Here is a 22,387-nt window from a genome sequence, read left to right as displayed (position 1 = left end):
CCCACTCTTCTTCTGTATTGGTTGTGGGTAGATCTAGAGCTGCCATGAACCCTCAGGAAGCAAGTTCCTCGTACATTCGAGAGAATCATGTGTTGTGGTCCCTCCAGAAGATTTTGTGGCTCTAAGCTGCTCAAAGAAGAGAACTTGCACGACTGCTCTTAAGGGAAGCCCTCTCATTGCACCGCATGCATGCATGCTTCTGCTGACAACTTCTTGCAATCCATTAAACGACATATTCTTTTCCTATCACTCTTGCTGATTTTGGGATGTTCCTGCATTACGTAACACAATCAGCCTCAGAAACTTGAACAATCATCTTGCTAATAAATGGATCTAAGTGTTGCAGATGCTAAAAATGAAAAAGATAAAGCTGGTTCAGCCATGTTCTTTGGTATTAGCCTCATAAAACTCCTTACAGTAATCATATGACTGTAAGTGATAACAAGCATAAGGAAAAACTCACCTTTAAGTACATGTCAATAGCTCTATAAAGGCCATCATGAGATGGTCTGGGAAAGGTTGATACTAATTCAGCAATACTGATGAATTTTGGGAGAGGGAGTTGGGATCACGTGCAACCTCAGCAAGGTAACAATCTATCAGCTTTGCTACCTTAAGCTTAGAAGTATCTGATACATCCTTGGGCTTCTAATTTCTCTTGCAATTCATCTTCCATAAGAGCATCAGTCTTCTGATAATTCAGCTCAAAGGCAACGAACTCTTCAACTAGTCTTTGCACAGTGTCAGCATCAAACATCGCTGTCTCCCCAACTGGTGCTGGAATCAAAAGATCAGACACTGCAGCCTCCTCAAGATTCTGCCCTATTCTTCTCATCAGTTTCAGATATCTCCAACTCTTCATATTCCAAAACAATCGCTGCTTTTAATAACTTGAGCAAGAAACGCAAGAGACATTGTCCATCTCAACAGGAAGTAGTCGGATGATAGTATCCAACAGCAATCTATACTTGATGTTATCACTTTTCTGAATCACACCCTTGTCGAAACCCGTAACCTTCTTAAGGCATAAGCATTTAAAGCCTCACCAATTACAGAACCAGGAACATTGCCTTTGGCTATGATTGTTGTCATGACACGCTTATAAAGTTCTAGTTGAAGGTCACAAAGGTCCTCCACCCACCAGTCCATTGGAACTGTCTGGTGTTTCCTCACACCGTTCCAGTGAGATTCATTCCCATTTTCAGAGGAAAGCTTTTTCCTGTTATAGGTATATGGCCAATCCACCTTAGATGTATCCATTGAAGCCTTGGAAGCTATAGAGTTGAGGCAATGACTAACGATTTTAAGTTCCTCAGACCATGGAAGAAGATATCGGGTAGTTTGAAGAGCTATGATTGAGTCTTTCCAACTCTTGAAAATGCTATAGTTAAGGAAGACTTCAATCTTGTAAATAAGGTTGCCTTTCTCAGCAGTTTCATACATCTCAAGATACTCTGCTGCACATCGAGTTGCAACAACGTTGTAAGCATTGAGAGTCACTGTCATGCCATAACAGAACTTGGCACATGCTTCAAAAGCAGCAGGTCCTCCAGGGATGTCATTAATCTGAATCTCATCACTAGTGTCCTCATTTGTGTTCGCAGCCAATTTCTGCAAGCGGGGACACTTGGACAGAAGTGGAAACTGTAGGCATCAAGAAGAAACAAGACCAAGATCAGCATCCCAAAGAATAATATGAATCAGATAAAATCTCAGCTAAGTCTCATTCATTTACTTTCATGACATTTGAAATTTATTGTATTCTCTTGCCATGAATAGTCTCCTTCCATCCCTTCTTTCTGGTATAAACTGAATAACTATCGCATACGCAGGACTAATAAACTCCAGCCGTGCATCACATGTGAAGAGATTGTGTTTCAACCAATTAAGTTGGATCTTTGACCATGTTGGATTACTTAAAAAGAATTATTTGACCCCTTATTCCTTATTTACACTAATTTGATCAATACTAACTGCAGGGCGTGTAAAGATGATATAATCACTAGATTCTTACCTTGTGGAGAAAAAATTTCACGTCTCCAACATTGATGACTATGTCCGTTGCCAAATCAGTCGCCACAAATCTGGACAAATATATGCTAGCTCAAGTTAGTCCCAAATAAAGCAATCAAATCAGAAAGGGGAAAAGAGAGAGAAAAGGGCTAAAAAGAAAATTTACAGAGCTGCTTGACAAGACATGTAGATTTTATTATAATTTCTGATTTTCCAGCATCCACATATCACAGCCAAACAAATATTGTCCATAAGAACGTTCAGATGACATAAAACGTAAGTCGCGGTGAAGAGTTTTTTCACTCAAACAAGGTTTTATGCCTCTCACAAGGCCTATAAGACTTGGATAGAAGAGTGACCAAGTAACAAGATCAATTCACATGTATTAGAAGATATGCTAACTGAAGTGAGGGAAAAGGACAATAAGAGAACAGTGTTTAACATGAAGGTATAAATGGGCAAAAACAAAGTTAATGAAGACAAAAATCATGAAGTTTGCAGTGGTATGGTATGGAAGAGGAATATCTTAAAATTGATCTTTCACAAGCAAAGCTCAAAAGATAAACGGGGCACTTTGGGAGGAAAATAACAAGCATAAGCTCTATAAAACTCAAAATATAATCTGATGATACCTGACTTTATCGCCATCAGATTGAAAACAGTCAGGCTTAGATCCAAGTTTCATGAACTTCATCCTGGCCAGATAAACAAACTATATCCCTCCCTTCCTTTTCTACTATTGATCCAATTCCTAAATGCTAATCCTTCACTCAAAATTCAAGGGAAGGTAAGATGAACCATATCTTTCCTAGTAAGACCGAATCTTTTTCCCACAAAACGAGGCCAGAAAGAGAAGCAAGAAGTGGTTTTTCCGTGCATATCAGAAATTGTTTTTCAATAGAATGAAAAGAGATTGTTCATTGAATCGGTAACACAGCCCAAGGACCACGGCGAAGAGGTTCAAGAAAGGAGACATTGGTCACAGGACTATCTCGAACATAATGTAAAATTTCTCAAAACCAGAGACACCCCCACTTGCTCAATTCTGAGTACTGACCCCAACCGACCCACCCACTCTTATATTTATTTTATCTTCGATATTCCCAAGCAAAGCAATACACTTTCTGGCTCAGAACTCAAATTCCATGCTCAACATTCCTTTACTATACGCTTTTTGAGCACTCTAATCTGTTCTTCCTTTGAACCCAACTAAGCACCTGCGTCACAAGACAGCATATTTTAGAAAATCACGCAAGCAGTAGACAAACGGCATAAATTTTGGTTGGAGTCTTTGACGACCAAACTTTACTATTCTGCTGTATAGGAATAAGGTTCTTCACGTCTCTTGAAGAACATGTGTGGGAAATAACAGTTTCTCACAAGTTAAATCAGACAGGTAAAGATGCATATACCAAGCTAATTAGATGCTGAGAAACAACGAGCACAGGAATTTAAAGCACAAACCATTCGGGAACTGAAATGGTGAAGCAGAAGGAAGAGAGATGGAAAGTGAGGATTGAAGCATACCTAAGCAGAAGGAGAATATTCGGGGAGGGAATATTTGAGAAACCAAAGTAGATTGGAGGACAAACAGAGAGATACAACAAGATAAGGGGACAGGACTGAGGCTAAAGAGATATGAAATCTGAAAGTATGTCTGGAATTGCCAAAGTAGAAACAACCAAACAAGAGTGGTCGCGACAAAAACACAAAGCTGAAAGCTCTTTACTGTGCATGTGATTTTGTGTGTGTGTCACAGAAACCAGCCGAGCGTATATAAAAGAGATACAAGAGGCCTTAATGAAAAAGCCAATCAACATCAGAATTTCTCCACAGAAGTATAATCTGACTCGCTATATACTTACTGGGTTGGCTTCCTTGTTATAAGCTACAGAACAAAAGCATTCACAAGTTAAACACTCACTAGCTGTATTCACATATCAAAAGCCTTTTTCTCGCAAAAAGAAAAGTGAGTTGCAGGTGGGTACGACCAAGAAAAGTAAAGCAGCCTAATCAAGATGCATTGAAAAGGAATAGTAAACATCCATATATATATATATATATATATATATATGAAATGAAAATCTTTTACATAATCTCATGCACATCAATCTATGAGCAATCTAACAGGGAGTGGACCCACCAGAGCCTGACTCTCTTCCATACACAATGCATGCAATGCACATTATAAAACTTATTATAAATTATATTGATGTTAATTAATTAATTTACATGTAGTGTGTGCGCGCGCGCGTGCGTGGGTTAATAAGAGGTGGGTAAGATACATAGAAAACAATGAGGTAGCTAGTGTTATTTCTTTTCCTATCCTTAATCCCTACATTCCACATGCAATGCTCCAATCTGCTTCTTGCAGAGTCAATACTCTGCAAATATGGCATATTATCGTTTTGTTTTATGATATTCTCTTTCCTATGTGTCACCACCTCACACACACATTTATATAATATTCTTCCATTTGTTTTGCAATTTTCTTGGCTCAAGAATCTTTTTCCCAGAAAATCAGAATCGCGTAAATATTAGTTATTTAACTTTCTATATGATGCTCGCCTGACACGGATGGTGATATCTAATTAATACAAATTATAAAAATGTAACAGCTTGGTCTCTTTATGCATTGAAAAATTATATATTAATCAAAAGTCTGTGGATTCATCATCAATATATGTTCAACCATATCGCATATAGTAATAAATAACTAAAAATATTACTTACTATGTGTGAAAAATCAAAACTCAAAAAGTATTTCCGCATCAATGTGACAAAAATACTTGACTTTTAGACCGTAAATTGTATTAAAAAAAAATGTGTAGTATTTGATAGAGAAGATAATAAAAACAGGTTGAAAAATGTCAAAATCTTCTAGAAGGGAGTGTAGACACAATGTGCATAAATTCAAGAAATGTGTACTCTAAAGTAGAACGACAAGGAATTGATGGTTAATTGAAAGATGGGGCATCCTGGATGACTTCACTTGCATTGCTGGTAATTTATGTTGGGAATTTTGACCAATTAGCTCGATTTCAATATTAAGATATTTCTTAAATTTCCGATTTCAAAGTCTCAACTTTCAGTTTATAAATTACAATTATAGAGTCACATAAAGACGCAGCAGAATAAAAAAAATAAAGATATATATATTTTTTAGTTTTTTTCCTTACACAGAATATAATGTAGGGATAATTAATCCACAGCTCCTTATAATTTCAACTAATTTTGAATTAGGTCCTTATAGTTTTTTTTCTTTTTATCAGGTCTTTATACTTTCACTTGTTTTTAATTAGGTCCTTGTATTTATTTTTCTTTTTATCAAGTCCTTATAAGTTCACCTTATTTTTAATTAAGTCTCTGAATTTTTTATTCTTTATTTTATAAATTCTAATAGTACTATTATATAAACATAAAATAGTATATATTATTTAATATTAGTTTATAAACAATAATATTCTAAAGATATTGAATTATTATAATGATTTTAATTTTTTCAGCAAAAAAATTAATTGTTCTAAAAAAATTTCCTGAATTAATTAACTTTTTTATTACATAATTATTAATTTAATTTTAATTATTAATATTTTATATTTCAGTATTACTCTATTTAATTAAGCTTATATTTAATTAATAAATAAAAATTAAAACTACATGGACCTGATTAAAAATTTAGTAAAATTATAAGGACTTAATTAAAAGAAAAATAAATATAAGGACCTAATTAAAAAAAGATAAAAGTATAAGGACCTGATAAAAAGAAAAAAAATTATAGGGACCTAATTCAAAATTCATTGAAAATATAAGGACTTGCGGATTAATTAACCCTATAATGTAATTAAACTTTTGTTGTGTAAAATCTCCCTTTAATTAATTTTATAGCTAAAGGTTACCTCTTATAATAATCAGAGAGTCGATAGAGAAAGTAAAAAGATTGAGGTATTTAAATATATTTTATTGTTGTTACTTGTTTCTTCCTTTTTACTCTTCAATAAATTCTCCCTTGGCTTCCCTTTCACTAAAAGGAATTTATGCTACATATTTATCCCATCGAGTACTTTTGAATTTTGGAACAGTGCTATATCAACAGCGATTACGCAGCAACTTTTTCATTTTTCATTAAAGAAACTTAAAAGCAGAGCTCATTGAAGGTATACATTTATTATAACCGGAAATTAAAAGGACCGGAGAATACAGAAAAAGGGAAGGAAAAACAAAAGACACTGCACGCAGGAATATATCATATATTATATACGATGGACGGATAGGCACATGCATGGGCATGGATTTATGTGTTCATGTCTGGTCATATGCTTCGATCGGGAGCCTAGTTGCATCAAATCATGAGACCACTGCTCTTTCTCTTAATCAAAACTTGTAACTCGCTGCAATTTCTATGCATATCGCAAAAAATAATTACTACTATAAATGTCAATAAGTTAAAATGCAAGTACTTGTATATGTTTTTTTTTGTTCCTGTTTTAAGTGTAAAGGATAAGCTGAAAAAAAAAACTTGGAAATAGGTAGGATTGAACATGCAAGCATGTAACCAATAATGCACCTAACTAACCTTAGTATATAACATGCGTTAACCTTTATATAAAAAATGAGGAAATAGTAATAAGCCTTGTAATATACATGATGTGCAAATGTAATGTACAAATTGAAAGATAGAGGGAATCCAGGACAAGCACATGGAGGGAAGAAAAGTATAAACGAGGTAGGAAAAAGGCCTGCCTGAAATATTGAATTTGATGTAAATGGTATGAAAAAGTAATTAAATTTGAAGTGAAAAGTGAGTTGGTTGAATGATTTGTTGGTTTTGACCAAGAATAATGTTACTATTATTGTCGTATATGAGACTTGTCAAATGAGAGGTTAATTAGGGCACATATCGCTAAAGTAGCAGGTTGATATGATGGTGAACAGAACAATGGCTTTCATTCAAAGGGGCTTGGCTTGCTTGGATGCACTTTACTGCCATCACTTCACCGTTGGGTCCAAATCGAATAATGGGACTGAACGTGCCCTCAAAATAAGGCTTTTCTTCGTAAAGAAAGGAAGGCCCTTCAACTTCATCTTCTTCCTCAAAATCCCATCACGCCGTTGATCTATTTTCTTCTTGGCAAATCACAATAAAGCCATTTTTCAAAACTCTCCTGGCTGGTTTTTATTCATTGTCATTTCTAATTTATCAGATTTTCCTGCAACGCCCAATGTTGGGGGGGGGGGGGGAAGCCCCTCATTGACACTAAACAGGAAAAAACCAGAATCATTAGGCGGACAGAACATGAAGGTGAAAAGTGGATAAAACAGGGAATGGATCTCCATTTGGAACGATCCACTGGGAGAGAAGATAAGCGTGGAGTCGAGTGAAGCATCAAACATTTGATGTTTTGAATATATTTGTGAATGACTTTTGTACTTTTCTGAGCACACTCTACTCTAGTTTATCACTTTCGAAGCTTTCTGTGCTGTGCCTGCAGCCCCGTGGTACCTCCCATCTCAGGAGACGGCATATTCCACCTTCTTTATTTCCTCATTCGTTTTCCTATGTTACTTTCTCTTCTTTCTTCTGCACCCCCCTTCCTTTGCCCCGGCAAGCAGTGATTCTGATGCTTTGGGTTTCGCAAGCCTCACTGCTATCTAGTTTTATAAAAATTTGTAGATCAGCGATCAACAAATCAGAGTGGCGCAGCGGAAGCGTGGTGGGCCCATAACCCACAGGTCCCAGGATCGAAACCTGGCTCTGATAAGAGTGGCTTCCGAGATTTTTATTTTTTGCACCGTTCGATTTCACGCCTCATCCAACGGCGGATGCGTTGACACGTCACCACCGCCTCTTATCCCTCTTTACACGGTATTGGGCTGATGCGTCACTCCTAAGTACGCATTGGGCTCCTCGATATAAATATAAACGGCTGCCCTTCCTCCAAAAAAACAAAAAGAAATAGGCCTTTTTAGTCTTAAAAGAAAGGGGATTTTTATTCAAAAAAAAAAAAATCCTAAAGTTCATAGTGTGAATCTATGTTACATGCATCTTGAGTCTATTTTCATGTTCATAAGTATTTAGAAATAGGCTCATTAAACTGGGATTTTTATTTTTTTTAAAAGTAAAACTCATTCATACAACGGTTATTCATGTAAAATTACAATATACATGATTAAAAATATATTTAACATATAAATAAATTTGAAAATAAAATTCTAATGCTTACAATTAATTAATAATTACTAATAGAATAATAACAATCTAATTTTATGTAGTCTATGATATGTGGACATCAATGTTAATTAATTACTTAATTATTAGGTATACATATTTTAGTTACCCGACCTTACATGAGATGAAATTAACAGATAACAACTTAACAAGCATTGGCTGACATCAAAGTGACAAAAAATTCTCAACTTTTGAAACTTAAATTGATTAATATATGCAGATTTGGTAGAGAATTTTTATTTTAATTTTTAAAAAAGGTGACAAATATAAGGTCATAATCTTCTGGAAAAGAATGTAGAAACAAAACGCATAAATTCAAAAAACGTGCACTCTGAAGTAGAAGGACATGGATGGTTAATTGTGTTTGGGATCTTGACCGCTTACCTTCATTTGAATAGTAATTAAGACATTTCTTAAATTTATCACTTTAAAGACACCTAACCTCATTCTACTAAGTCTTCTTAGGATAAATTATCGCAGTCACTTATACATTTAAAAAATATTTTAATTAGTTTCATTATATATTAAAAATATCTCGGTATCATATAAATTGATTATAAAGCTACCTATGAAATTCCATGTAAATCTTGGTACGTGTTTTTATACGATTTGTTTTGTGGGAGAATGATAGGAAAAAAAGCTGAAAATTACAAATCTTAAATCAAGCTTGGTAACACAACTTTATTTAATATTAACAAGTCTGAATTTGTAAATAACAACAAATTTTTGTTAACATTTCTTATTTGGCATTTCAAAATTCCAGCTTGTTTTGTCATTTTCCCTTGTTTTTTCAAAATGGATTTTTTAAACATAAATAAAAATTCAATAACATGAGTGGAACTGTCAAAGTGCCAAGGGCTCTTGCTTGAAGGTTACAAAGCCTGGGTTTTGTGCCATTATCAATCAATATTATTATTATTTTTCCTTCCCAAATCATAATTATCTTTAAAGTTCAAACACATCGAAGTCACAACTTACCACTGCATTTTACTATACTTGTTTTAAGACGTTATTATCAAAATAATTAGAATTTTGATATCAAGTGTTGCAAAATTTGATAGTAATAATGTATCTTTTAAAAGCAATTATCTTAATGCTTGGATGTAATCTGGGCAAAAGTTACGTGTTATATATGACGTGTAAATGTAATGATTATATGTGACATGACCAAGGTCATCGGGTTTTGAATATTCACAATTGAGGTTAAAAACAAAGTGAATGGGGAGGTTAAATCCTTACCATCATTTCGTGATTCTTTGACCAAAGTATAGATATTATTATGAGACATGTCCTTTGGAGTTTAGGGCACATATTCTCACAAGACGTTAATTTGATATGTTGGTTCATTGTCACCGAACCATAGCTTTCATGAAATGCCACCGTTTTGTCTAAATCCAATACGGCCCAACTCATGCCCAAAATTAGGCTTTTCTTCCTACCTTATTTCTTAAAGGGAAAAAGGTTCAATTAAAAAACAAAAAAAAACTAAATAGAGGTCACGTCTAACAGAAGAAATTAGTCTCTCATAATGTGACGAACCAAGATGTAAATTTTTGCTGAGAGAGGTGCTCATATTTAGTACCCGGTAATACCTAGAATTGCCTCTAATAAGAGAATATATATTTAAGAAAAAAATAAAAAAAGAATTATTAAAAGACTCCAATAATTCAACTTTATCGTCTTCCTCGTGGAAGTGTTCACAAATTGATAAATTGACATTCAATTTCTTGCATCACCTGGTCCAAAATATTGGACCAAATTCTAAATAACGGATGATATATATATATATATATTGAGATATAAAAAATATACTCCATTAGTAGTAGATGTTAATCTCTCTTAGAGCACTAAGAATCAACATAATATAATTCTTTTTTTTTTTAACAGAACCATTTCAAAAGGAATAAAATTATGATAGCTATAGTCTGCCATGCCGCCGCAGAATTTATTTCATAACTTTCAATTTCCACTGACTTGATGGCAGAAATGGGCACTGCCGTAATGAGTTTGGTAGTTCTTAGACGGCCCATGTTCCCTGAATTACACATTCTAAAGGAAGGGTTGGTGAGGAGGGTCTACTCTGAGGAAAAAAAGGGTACAAGAATCTTAAATTAATGTTTGTATGAAATTCAAGATTGTCTGCTTCTGCCATTTTTCAAAGGGGAAAACACTTCTTTTTTACTCTCTCCCTCCTTTACTTTCCTATTGGCAATCTATGTTTAATAATTTGTGAGCATTTGACCTGTGATCCCCCCTTGGGTTTGAGTCACTTAACATATAATCATCTAATTAATTCAGGTTGAAGGTGGAGCAAGAGCAAGATGGGCAATATATATTTACAAAATTACCAATGGATCATTTATTTTCAGATAAGATGAGATGGCTGCAAAAGGAAATTTTCGTAGAGTGAAAGGACATAATGAAATAAGAGAAAAGAACAGATAAGGAGAACTAAAAATTTTGGTGCCAACACGTTTCATTGGTATCTTTAATGTAATCCAAAAGAAATGACCCCATTAAGAAATAACAGGGAAAGCAATGAGGTGGGGGTGGGGTTGCCAAATCCAAAAGGAGAATGAAAGATTGAGAGAGAAGAGAAGCGATGGAGTTAAGTAAAGCATCAAACACCCTTTAGACTTGTTTATTACTTCCGATGCTTTCTTTGTTTAATAACTTCAATTCGATGTGTCTCTGAAATCCCATTGTCCCTCTCCAACTAAAGGCTCCCGTATATTCCCCTCTCTCTTTATCTCTTTTTGCCGCACACACTCTCCCTTTTAGGTCAGCAAAGCATGGGTTATAGATGGACCATCTATTAAGCAAAACGATGACGGGATTTACATTTTACTGGGATACGGCCACGGTGCCGCAGATCATATATTACTTTATATTTTTTTATTGCATCTTGCCAATAATAAATCAGAGTGGCGCAGCGGAAGCGTGGTGGGCCCATAACCCACAGGTCCCAGGATCGAAACCTGGCTCTGATATAGAGTAGCTTCCAATGCTTTGATTTTTTTTTCCACCGTCCGATTTCGTCCTCATCCAACGGTATTTGTCCGGACACATCGCATTTGCTTTCCATCCCTGCTTCCAGACAGCATCCTGCTGACACGTCGCATCGAAATATGCATCATGTGACTCATGAATCCAAACGATTGTTTTTTCTAACAAGATTTTGAAAAAAAAAGGTGTTTTAGTTTCAAAAAAAGGAGATTTCATTTTTAAATAAATGCAAATTAACGTTCTCTTTTTTAATTTGTTATTTATCTTGGATTAATATTCTTTTTTCCTAGGATCGAAACCTGGCTCTGATATAGAGTGGCTTCCAATGCTTTGATTTTTTTTCCATCATCCGATTCCGCCCTCATCCAACAGTATTCGTCCGGACACATTGCATTTGCTTTCCATCCCTGCTTCCAGACGGCATCCCACTAACACGTCGCATCGAAATATGCATCGTGTGACTCATGAATCTAAACGATTGTTTTTTCTAACAAGATTTTGAAAAAAAAAGAAGGTGTTTTAGTTTCAGAAAAAGGGGATTTCATTTTTAAATAAATACAAATTAACGTTCTATTTTTTAATTTGTTATTTATCTTGGATTAATATTCTTTTTTCCCATGATCAAAACCTGGCTCTGATATAGAGTGGCTTCCAATGCTTTGATTTTTTTTTCCCACTGTTCGATTCCGTCCTCATCCAACGGTAATTGTCCGGACACATCACATTTGTTGTCCATCCCTGCTTCTAGATGACATCCCGCTGACACGTCGCATCGAAATATGCATCATGCGACTCATGAATCTAATCGATTGTTTTTTCTAACAAGATTTTGAAAAAAAAAAAAGGTGTTTTAGTTTCAGAAAAAGAGGATTTCATTTTTAAATAAATATAAATTAACGCTCTATTTTTTAATTTGTTATTTATCTTGGATTATATTCTTTTTTCCCTCTGGACTATTAATATTGGACTTTGAGAACAAATAAAACGATAATGTGCTGATGATGTTGTTAAACTGAAACATTTATTTACGGAGGCCCCAACAAAACTAAAATATTTATGTGCTTAAATTATTCCTTTTTCATAAGGAAGACCGAAATTCTCGTTATTCTCTTATACTGATAAATATGTAAGTAAAGTTTACAGTATTAATTGCTTCATGTACATAACACTGAGTCAATTGACATGATTAATGTAAATCATGACATGATTAATCACTTGACAAGAAGTTTAGATTACTATTATTTATGTTTTTGAGTCCATTTTCCTTCTAATATCATTCATATCAGCTATGCATTTGTTTTATTATATTTAAATAGTTGCTCTAATCTCTACAATAGAACAAAATAATAACGAGTAGGCTAAGAATAAAATGTAAACAGGACAAATAACCAGAAAAACAAGGACAAAGGAAAATAATAAACGATTCATACATGATTATAAATTTAGTTCAAAATGCAACTTATCGATCTTTTACATTAACTAAACTCTATAGTTTTAGGCAAAAAGGTATTATGCTAAAACGATATATGTAAATGGTGGGTATATATTTCAATGTGCTTTTGATATTGTTTGATTTAATTCCCCTTCTTGTTTCATATCAATGACAGTAAAAAGGTAAGAGAAATTGTTTTTTTTAACTAATTGAAATATTAAAATTCTCAAGACTTAAGCTTATACTTGTAGTTTTTTTCGGTGAATGACTTAATCTTCTACTACCTCCGATTCTAATTGTAAGGCTTCATTTGTAGTTTACAAATAAAGTCTTATAATTAGGACTAGAAGTAGTAGTAATATATATCAGGAGTTGCCTTATATCTTAGTTATTACTTTTCCGATTCTAAATGTAACTTACATTTAGAATTAGATTAGTATTATTTTTATGTTACATATTTTTAAAATTAAAGTTCTCTAGTAGGGGGGAAAAAGGCATCACTAAATTGGTTAGTCCAAAACCTGTGTGAAACTGCCTATTTAAGGGTATCTCATTTATAACGGGTTTAAATAGATTCTATATGGATATGGACTATCCTGTACCCATTTAACCTTAAATGAGCAGGCTGCAGGCATACCCCCGGGTTGCCTAACCCCCCCAATATACAGTCCTAATTTTAATATTTTTTTAAGGTAAAACTCATGAAATTATAGTCATAAATAAAAAAAAAATTTATCATCTAATTAAAATTTAAAGTATGATTTGTGAAAAATTACTATTACATAATTAATTAATAATGAGAAAATGAAATAAACATTTATATGCCAATTTTTTGTATGTCTTCTTAGATGACACAAAGGATACCTTGGATATTAGGTACAATACATGTTTCATTACAGGGAAATATTGAAATGCAGAATTTTCTAGAAATATTAGATAGACACATCAACTAAAAATAGGACAATTATATATATATAGTGGCCTGGCAACTAACAAATAATAATATACTTTGCTCACATATTATAATATAATAACCATGTTTTATCTCTCAGCCTATTATGCGTTGAGCTAATTATTGAAATGGCGCGACGCAGATTAAATAAAAAAGGAGTCAAATTAAAATATCATGGTCATTTTTCATTTGGTGGACAATCCAATTGCAGATGCAATTCTTTAACGTTTTTCTTTTAATTTTAATATGTTTCGTTGACTCGTTGTATCACCCGTAGGGAATATTCTGCTTAACAACTGCTATTAGTTAGCATACATTTTTTTCAAAATAATTTTGAGCAAGCCAGCTTAAAAGGCTGGCAGAGGTTGAAGCCAGCACAATGATCCATGGAAAAAGATCGGTGGAAGAGCTGGTTCTTTTTGAAACCATCAGCATAGCGACAATAACTTAACAATATGATACTATACATACCCTCTTTTTCCACCTTATCTTTTCACACTTTCACTGTTCTAAATTGCTTGCGTTTGGCTCTGATTTAACCCCATTAACTGATTAATTAATCAAGGATGTTCGTGATCAAATATAATATAATATAATATAACAATAACTAATTATTAGGGCCACTTTGTCTTCATGAAATTTCAGGCGCGCTGCTTAACACATTAATATCCAAATTCTGGCCATCCATAAAATGCGGTTTTTGACTCATTTATGTTAGCTAGTATTACCTCCGGTTCTTATCGTGAGAGCTAGTTTAATTTTTAATTTGATTTTAGATATAAAACCTCAATATAATTGGTCTATTATATTTATCTATTTTTTAAAGTAATCCTTGTAATAATTATACTGTTAAATATTTTATTAAATAACGCTTGATTAGTAAAAATATTTTAAAAAAGACAATACCTATTTATTACAAATAAATAACTTAACTAATTTTCTTAATTTACTCAAATTAGTCAACTAACTCTTCTGTTAAATATCGGTAAGAAGTAATATCATTTTAATGTTTCCTGTTCCACATAAAATTCTAACAAACATTATATCGAATTAAATAGCAGTCTATTATAACTTAGTCATCTGTAACTTCTTTGGAATGAAAAAAAAAAATTTCTGCAAAGTTTAATAAATTCGTGTCTGATCTGAATCAATGCAAGGTAAGAGATAGCATTAAGATACGAAGGAAAGCATAACCTTTGTCGTCGGTGCTGGGGGCTGCAATGTTTATCTCGAGATATTCATGAATCAAAATTTAACATGTATATGATGTTTTAATAAGAACTAAAATGAACAGTACGGCAAGGAAAGTTTGACATCCAGCATGTGATCAAGTTGACTCAATCTGAAAACTGGATTGTGTTAAAAAAGGGAAGGAAAAAAACTTAATGAATATACTCTTTTTCTAATTACATATATACTACCTCCGGTCCTTAATATAAGATCCTGTTTGACTTTTATTTTGGTCCTAAATATAAGACCCAATCCACTTTATCTCTCACATTTACTCAATTGTTTCTAAGATAGTCCTTCTAATAATTATAGTTTTAGTTAATACACTTTATTGGTAAGGATATTTTAGGAAAGACAACACCTATTTAGGACAAATAACTAACTTAATTTACTTCTTTAATCTCCTCAAATTAGTCAACTGGCTCTTATAATTAAGACCGAAGGTAGTATCTTATTAAAGACTTAATGAGTATGGTAATACAAATTATTAAAGAAAACCCACAATGAAAATATGAGATGACGCGTTTGTACAGTTCACGTCACTCTAGCTTCTTTTTTTTTTTTTTTTTATTTACCAGCAGTTAGCGTCAGTCTAGTTCAACATCAAAGAGTAGAGGAACAATAATATGTGATCAATCTTTCGAGTGACAACAGAGAAAGCACTACACTAATAAGACAATATGTGACCTGCGACCCCATGCATCACTTTTTTCGAAGTTACGTCTATGACCTTTGGATTCTCACACCCATTTATTTATTTATTTTTTATTAATACAAATTTTGGTTCTCATATTTATTTTCATTTTAGTTTTGATCTCTCAAATTTTAAATCATAAGTTTTAGTTTCTTAAATTTCTTTTTACTTAAAATATTGATCTCCATACCCAATAAAAATTTGGATCATTTCGCCCTCAGAAGAACTAAAACCAAAATAAGAATAAATTTAAAGGATAAAAAATTATATTAATTTTTTTTATTGGCTAGCAGACATCCATTTATTTTTCTATTACTAAAGTATCTGTATTATATTGGGCAGCGCCAAAAACATAAAGTACTCGTATGAGCATCACACAGAGAAAATCGAAATAAGATCTTCAAGTTTGCGCTATTCAAATTTTTTTAATAAAGTAATATTTAAACCAATTTTAAAATTAATACTTACAAAAATGAACGTTTGGGACAGTAATTTCCTTGGCGCAGCATTATAGTGTTGGTATTATAAAGGATGTCGCAAATGGCAATAATGCATTAAGAAGCCAGGCCCGTCGGTAGAATCCGACAACCGCAAACATTACAGGCAGGTTCCTTTGTTTTTTCCCCACTTATCAAATGTGTTTATTTACATTGTTTCCCAAAAAAAAAAATTTTAAAAACAAATGAGTCAGAACGTAATGTGTGTGAAAGGTGTTTCAAGATTTTTAAAAAATAAAAATAAAAGAATAGGTATTAACAACCAATTGAAATTATAAATAAGATTGAACTCATATTTTTTATTTATTAATTAAAAATATTATTATTTTTTGTCCTTAACATAAGTTATTTGTTATAAATATACGTTAACTTTTATAAATTATTCTTATTCAATCATGTATATTAAAACTATATTTGGATGGAAATACTTTATAATTAATAGAAATATTTTTAAGAACACATAATAAATTTAGAAAACAAAGGAGACTGAAATATTATATTTAAGTATATTACTAAACTAAAGTTATGAGCGTGTTTCAAAAGTTTTAGATGGCTAATCAAAGGTTGAAGTGTTAACATTTGTGGGAGAATTTTTGGGAGTTTGAGGTTGAAGTATGATTGTAATAGTCACGGGAACATTGTACCTGGCCTTGGGCGTAGGTTAGGTGTGATGATATGTGGTAATCTGGGACTAATGATGCTAAACCCTAGTACATAAATCACCGCCCATTTCACTAACCTCGATTTAAGCAAAGCATAAACCTCAAGACACGCTTCACCCAGAGAGCGCCAGAAACTTGTTAACATTGAACTTCATCAGTAATGCCACGTGCCCCGCGTGTTTTTGTCTCCATTAGGTTCATGGTTTGGCTAACCCCTTGTAAGAAATTCCCACATCAGTACTCTTGTATTTATTTTTTCCATTCTATTGTAGTTTTGTATTCCCTTTTTATATAAAAGAAAAATTGATGTCCCAATGAAGAAGTAACTTGGGTAAAAATAGTCGCATTATTTTCAATTTATCCAAAATGATCACTTGTATTCAATAAGATTATTACTTATTTTCCTTACGAAGATGAAATATTAATTTTTTATTTTATTTTTATAAGAATAATTATAGTACTACCTCCGGTCCTTAATATAAGATCTTATTTGATTTTTATTTTGATCCTAAATATAAGATCTCAATCCACTTTGTCTTTCATATTTATATATTTTTTTTCACAAAAGTTCTTCTAACAATGATATTTATAGCTAATGTACTTGATTAGTAAGAATATTTTAAGAAAGATGATACTTATTCATTATAAATAACTAATTTAACTTATTTTCTTAATCTTTTTAAATTAGTCAACTAGTTCTTATAATTAAGATCGGAGCTAGTATTACTTAGGAATATAATTTGATGGACAACATAATTTCACGTAGATATCCACTACTCTGTATTTTATTATCTTCAAAAGATAAAGTGATAAAGATGATCGGACAAGTGGCCTGAGGACGCAGGATTTAAAGGGTATCAAAGAAAGGTGGAATTTATGCTTTGCCCCGGCTCCCAACGAGAGATATATGCATATCAAAACTCTTTCTTTTTCTTTTTTTCCCCTGAAAAAAATTAAAACAGAAAAGATGACAAAGCTATTTATTTCCTAATAATAAATATCAATAAAGAACATCAAGTACCAAATTTCTTTTTATTTATTTTTTGGGGTGAACCCATAATTCTATTACATGAGCACAACTTTGTCCTTATGGTCCATCTGTTCGACAACGAACTGGCCAAGTACACCGTCACCCCCACGTCTACTCTATTCCCCTTCCACCTTCCTAAACCATATACACCGATTATTTAATAAGTGTATGGTCGCATTTAATACTCACTCCCTTAATATTGTCCAAAAAAAAATCACTTTTATTATTAATTAATTAATTAAAACAGAAAAATGCGGCTCCTGCTGACGGCATCTGTCTCAGTGTCAAGATCTTACATTACAACCGAGAGACAGGCTTCCTCTCACTCCCACTCACATCTTTCGAGCTGAGGAATTTGCAGAAGCAGAGCAAAAACCCGAGATGAATTCCGAAAACGAGAAGAGAATTAGCCAAGCCCAGCAAAATTCAGCATGAAACTTCATTTCTTTATCTTCCTCTCTATCATATCATTATCTCAATGCCCCGTGCCCCACGCGGCCAAGGGGACCAAAGCTATCAGCTTCAGAACTTTCGATGAAGCTCAATCAAGAAGAATTCTGCACCAACCGTTGTTCCCGGTGGGTTCTGCTCCACCACCAGCCGCCGTTGAGTCTCCGCCACCGCCCCCTCCGGACACCCCATCTTCTCCCGATATTCCTTTCTTCCACGAGAATCCAGTGGGACCAACGCCGGATCAGAATCAGCCACCTCCGGCGATTCCCAATGGCATGACAGTTCCGAATCCGACGGCAACAACATCGGCGAACAAGCCCACGAAGAAGGTCGCAATTGCCGTGTCTGTTGGAATTGTGACTCTTGGTATGCTCTCTGCTCTTGCCTTCTTCTTGTACAGACATCGTGTGAAGAACCCCGGTGAGACCCAGAAGCTTGTGGGTAGGAATTCGCAGGGCATTAACGAGGATTCTTCGGGGGCCCCACCGTCGAGTTTTCTGTACATTGGGACAGTGGAGCCGACACGAACGGAATCAGCGAGTGAGCCCGTTGAGACTAATGGAGGAAACAAGTCGCCTTATCATAAACTGAATCCTCCAAAGCGATCCGATCGGTACCGGCCAAGTCCTGAATTGCAGCCATTGCCGCCTCTAACAAGGCCGCCGGATGGCAATTACCCGCCGGCGGTTTCTTCGTCTTCTTCTTCTTCGTCTTCCGACGAGGAAAGCCACGACATGGCATTTCATACGCCGCACGGGTCATCGCTGAGCCACGAGGATGGCTATTATACACCAGTTTCGCGTCAGAGTTCTCTGGCTAACGGTAGCCCGACGGTTACTGCGAGGAGTGAGACTCATTCCACTAGTTCTCATCCTTTTTCAAAAAGGACATCACCAAAATCTCGCTTCACTGCTTCTTCGCCGGATGTGAGGCCTGTTATTATACCATCTATAAAGCAGGCTCCGCCTCCTCCTCCTCCTCCTCCGCCGCCGCCAATCCGATCAACACCATTTCAGCATCTAGACAAACAAGTGACCTCCGGTACTTCTAGAAGACCAAAATTCTCAGCGCCACCTCCGGCACCAAATTTGACGCATCTCCAGTCAACAGACTACACACCCCAGGACACGTCGAGGACTTCACTTAAATATCCTCATCCGCCGCCTCCTCCACCTCCTCCTCCTCCACCTCCACCTCCACCGCCGCCCCTGAAAACAACACCAATGAAAACAGTGTCGCCGGCAATTAGTGTTCCCTCATCTTCTGCTTCAAGAAACCAACAGTCTTGGTCTGCGAGTGAAGGAGCAGCTTCTGTTAAGAGTATAACAAAAGCCTCAGACTCTGAACATGTTGATGAAAGGCTTGCCTCTTCCCGGAGGATGGAAGCCGATGACATGGACGGAGGGAAACCCAGACTAAAGGCTCTGCATTGGGATAAAGTGCGTGCAACCTCAGATCGTGCTACAGTGTGGGACCAGCTAAAATCAAGCTCTTTTCAGTAAGTTCATTGGCATTTACTACGACTGTGGCCTAGTGTTATAAACTACCAAGGAGCTATTTTTTTTTTTTTTAATCATAAAAAATATTTTGTAGATTAAATGAGGACATGATGGAGAGCCTGTTTGGCTGCAATTCTACTACAAATGTTGTTCCAAAAGAACCTCCTAGAAAACTAGTTCTTCCTCCTGTTGTTAATCAGGAGGAGAAGGTACTGGACCCGAAGAAGTCACAGAACATTGCTATACTACTAAGGGCACTGAATGTTACAAGAGATGAAGTGTGCGAAGCTCTTTTGGACGGTAGGTTGATTTGTTCACTGGTTCTTGCACACACACCAAGTCACTGAGCAAATCATTATTGATCACAAGCGTCTCTCAATTATTTTTTGGTTAAGACAATTGGATGTCACCTGCAGAAAACTGTTTCTGTAACGTAAAAAAGACCCATTCAATGTATTTTCGTCTATAATCTTGCACAATGTGGAGGCTCAAGAGCATCTGTATTAACCAAAGCAGTTTTCCAACATTGTAAGTAAAGGGAATCTTAAAAAATGCATAATTCAAGAAATCAAACAAACTAATCCGAAAACGGGCATAGTCATTATTCATTACATCTATGATTAGGTATGAGAAAGGCGAAGCAGTCAAAGGTAATTAGAGAGAGAGAGAGAGAGATGCTAAGCAGCATTGTGCAGTGTATATATGACTTATGACCAAATCTAGCTCACGGACTTTCAGAAGCATAAATTTGATCACATTGGCTTAGGATCAGCTGATGAAGAATTCGAACAATATATTCCCCAATCTATTTCCTTCCTCTTCTGCTTAGGACTTGATGTCATATTTTATTTGCCAGTCTTGGTGAAGTATTTTAATTTATAATACTTTCTTACTCTGTTTGATCTTTCTGGTTTATTTGCTTCCTGGATGATAAATTGTGACAAATGTTTTGAACAAAACAGGCAATCCTGAAGGTTTGGGTACTGAGCTATTTGAAACTCTAGTGAAGATGGCTCCTACTAAGGAGGAAGAGATAAAGCTTAAGAAGTATGATGGTGACCTTTCAAAACTTGGGTCTGCGGAAAGATTTCTTAAAGCAGTGCTTGATATCCCTTTTGCCTTCAAAAGAGTTGAAGCCTTGCTGTACAGATCTAACTTTGATACTGAAGTTAATTACCTGAGGAAGTCTTTTCAAACCCTCGAGGTAAAGTTAGCTTAAATCAATGACTACTTTATTAATTTCTTGCCTGCAATTCACTGTTGCCTCCTGAGAAATTAACCGATTTGTTGTCTCTGTGTTACCAGGCAGCAAGTGGGGAATTGAAGAACAGTCGACTGTTCCTCAAACTCCTCGAAGCTGTTCTTAGGACAGGAAATAGAATGAATGTTGGCACCAATCGTGGTGATGCTAAAGCTTTTAAACTGGACACACTGCTAAAACTGGTGGACATAAAGGGAACCGATGGTAAGACTACATTGCTTCACTTTGTGGTCCAAGAGATCATTAGATCCGAAGATTCAGGCAATGATTCTGCAAATGAGAACGTTCAGAAGCAAAAGAATTCCAAATTCAATGAGGATGAGTTCAAGAAGCAAGGATTGCAGGTTGTGGCTGGACTAGGCAGAGACCTCAGCAATGTCAAGAAAGCAGCAACAATGGACTCAGATGTCTTGAGCAGCTATGTCACAAAGCTTGAAATGGGGCTTGAGAAAGTGAGATCTGTTTTCCAATATGAAAAATCAGACACGAAAGGGAATTTCTTCAACTCCATGAAGCTATTTTTGAGAGATGCTGAAGAGGAAATTGTTAGGATTAAGGATGACGAAAGAAAGGCTTTATTCCTTGTGAAGGAAGTTACAGAATACTTTCATGGGAATGCAGCAAAGGAAGAAGCCCACCCTTTCAGAATCTTCATGATTGTAAGGGACTTTCTAAATATCTTGGATCAAGTGTGCAAAGAAGTGGGAAGGATGCAGGATAGAATTATGGTCGGTGCTGCAAGATCTTTCAGGATAGCTTCTACTGCATCACTACCTGTTCTCAACAAGTACCATGCAAGACAAGATAGAAGTTCAGATGAAGAGAGTTCATCCCCATAGCACTGTAAAATATGAAGCAACAATAGTTTCTCAGGACAAGGATAGTTCTTCTATACCAGATGTCATTCCAAAGTATCAGTGGAAGAGTACAGCTTTGTGAATAAAAAAATGGTTCCCTGAAATTGATGCAAGCATGTTGGGGAGACAACAAGAACCAGTGGTAAGTATTTTCTGATTCACAGAGTAAGGAGGCAAAAGCTTATACTCAAACATAATATGAAGCAGAATTAAATTTCTCAATGGGAAGTGCGAGATCCACGTCTTTTTTGTTCCTTCGACTCCAGCACATATGTCACAGTTGAGATAGGTTTTATTAGATCAGAGTTCCCACACATTTTCATATTTTATAATGTATTGATTTCACCTAAAAGGCTATTACATGTAATTTTTTAATCAATTATTAATAATAAACAGCAGTTTTGCAACATTTCCTGCATCCAAGGCAAAAGCAAGGGCAACAATTTCGTGGTAAATACACAGGGGAACTATTTTGTGCTCTACGTTGTCTCACATATGAAACTCAGGAAAGCTTACGGCAAATCGAAGATCTTAAGCGCGCGCGCGCGTGCGCGCGCATACGTATAAACGAT

The 22,387-nt window shown here is 35.0% G+C and overlaps 1 protein-coding gene, 2 non-coding genes and 1 pseudogene across 3 annotated transcripts; 3 read left to right on the top strand and 1 right to left on the bottom strand.

Annotated features, from left to right (window-relative positions):
* Positions 1-4: 4 nt before the first annotated feature.
* LOC114743058 (BTB/POZ domain-containing protein NPY2-like) lies at positions 5-3,943 on the bottom strand (annotated as a pseudogene).
* Positions 3,944-7,702: 3,759 nt separating this feature from the next.
* On the top strand, positions 7,703-7,774 carry TRNAM-CAU (transfer RNA methionine (anticodon CAU)). Its single transcript has one exon. It is a non-coding gene; the product is annotated as a tRNA-Met (tRNA).
* Positions 7,775-11,160: 3,386 nt separating this feature from the next.
* TRNAM-CAU (transfer RNA methionine (anticodon CAU)) lies at positions 11,161-11,232 on the top strand. The gene has a single exon. It is a non-coding gene; the product is annotated as a tRNA-Met (tRNA).
* Positions 11,233-18,044: 6,812 nt separating this feature from the next.
* Positions 18,045-22,069, top strand: LOC114743055 (formin-like protein 6). Its single transcript, XM_028931264.1, has 4 exons — positions 18,045-19,696; positions 19,792-19,997; positions 20,660-20,901; positions 21,003-22,069. The coding sequence occupies exons 1-4, from the start codon at positions 18,177-18,179 to the stop codon at positions 21,795-21,797; spliced, it is 2,763 nt and encodes a 920-aa protein (XP_028787097.1). The 5' UTR covers positions 18,045-18,176; the 3' UTR covers positions 21,798-22,069.
* Positions 22,070-22,387: the final 318 nt, after the last annotated feature.

The sequence above is a fragment of the Neltuma alba genome, unplaced genomic scaffold (assembly GCF_004799145.2).
Source record: "Neltuma alba isolate B1F8T4 unplaced genomic scaffold, ASM479914v2 tig00003921_pilon, whole genome shotgun sequence".
Classification (NCBI taxonomy): Eukaryota; Viridiplantae; Streptophyta; class Magnoliopsida; order Fabales; family Fabaceae; genus Neltuma; species Neltuma alba.
This window is presented reverse-complemented; position numbering and strand designations above follow the sequence as displayed.

What these genes read in the sequence shown, in the direction of transcription:
- LOC114743055 (XM_028931264.1), top strand. Translation starts at nt 18,177, where the DNA reads ATGAAACTTCATTTCTTTATCTTCCTCTCTATCATATCATTATCTCAA. An exon ending in CTAAAATCAAGCTCTTTTCA is followed by an intron (nt 19,697 to 19,791) that starts GTAAGTTCATTG and finishes AATATTTTGTAG; the next exon opens with ATTAAATGAGGACATGATGG. An exon ending in AGTCTTTTCAAACCCTCGAG is followed by an intron (nt 20,902 to 21,002) that starts GTAAAGTTAGCT and finishes CTGTGTTACCAG; the next exon opens with GCAGCAAGTGGGGAATTGAA.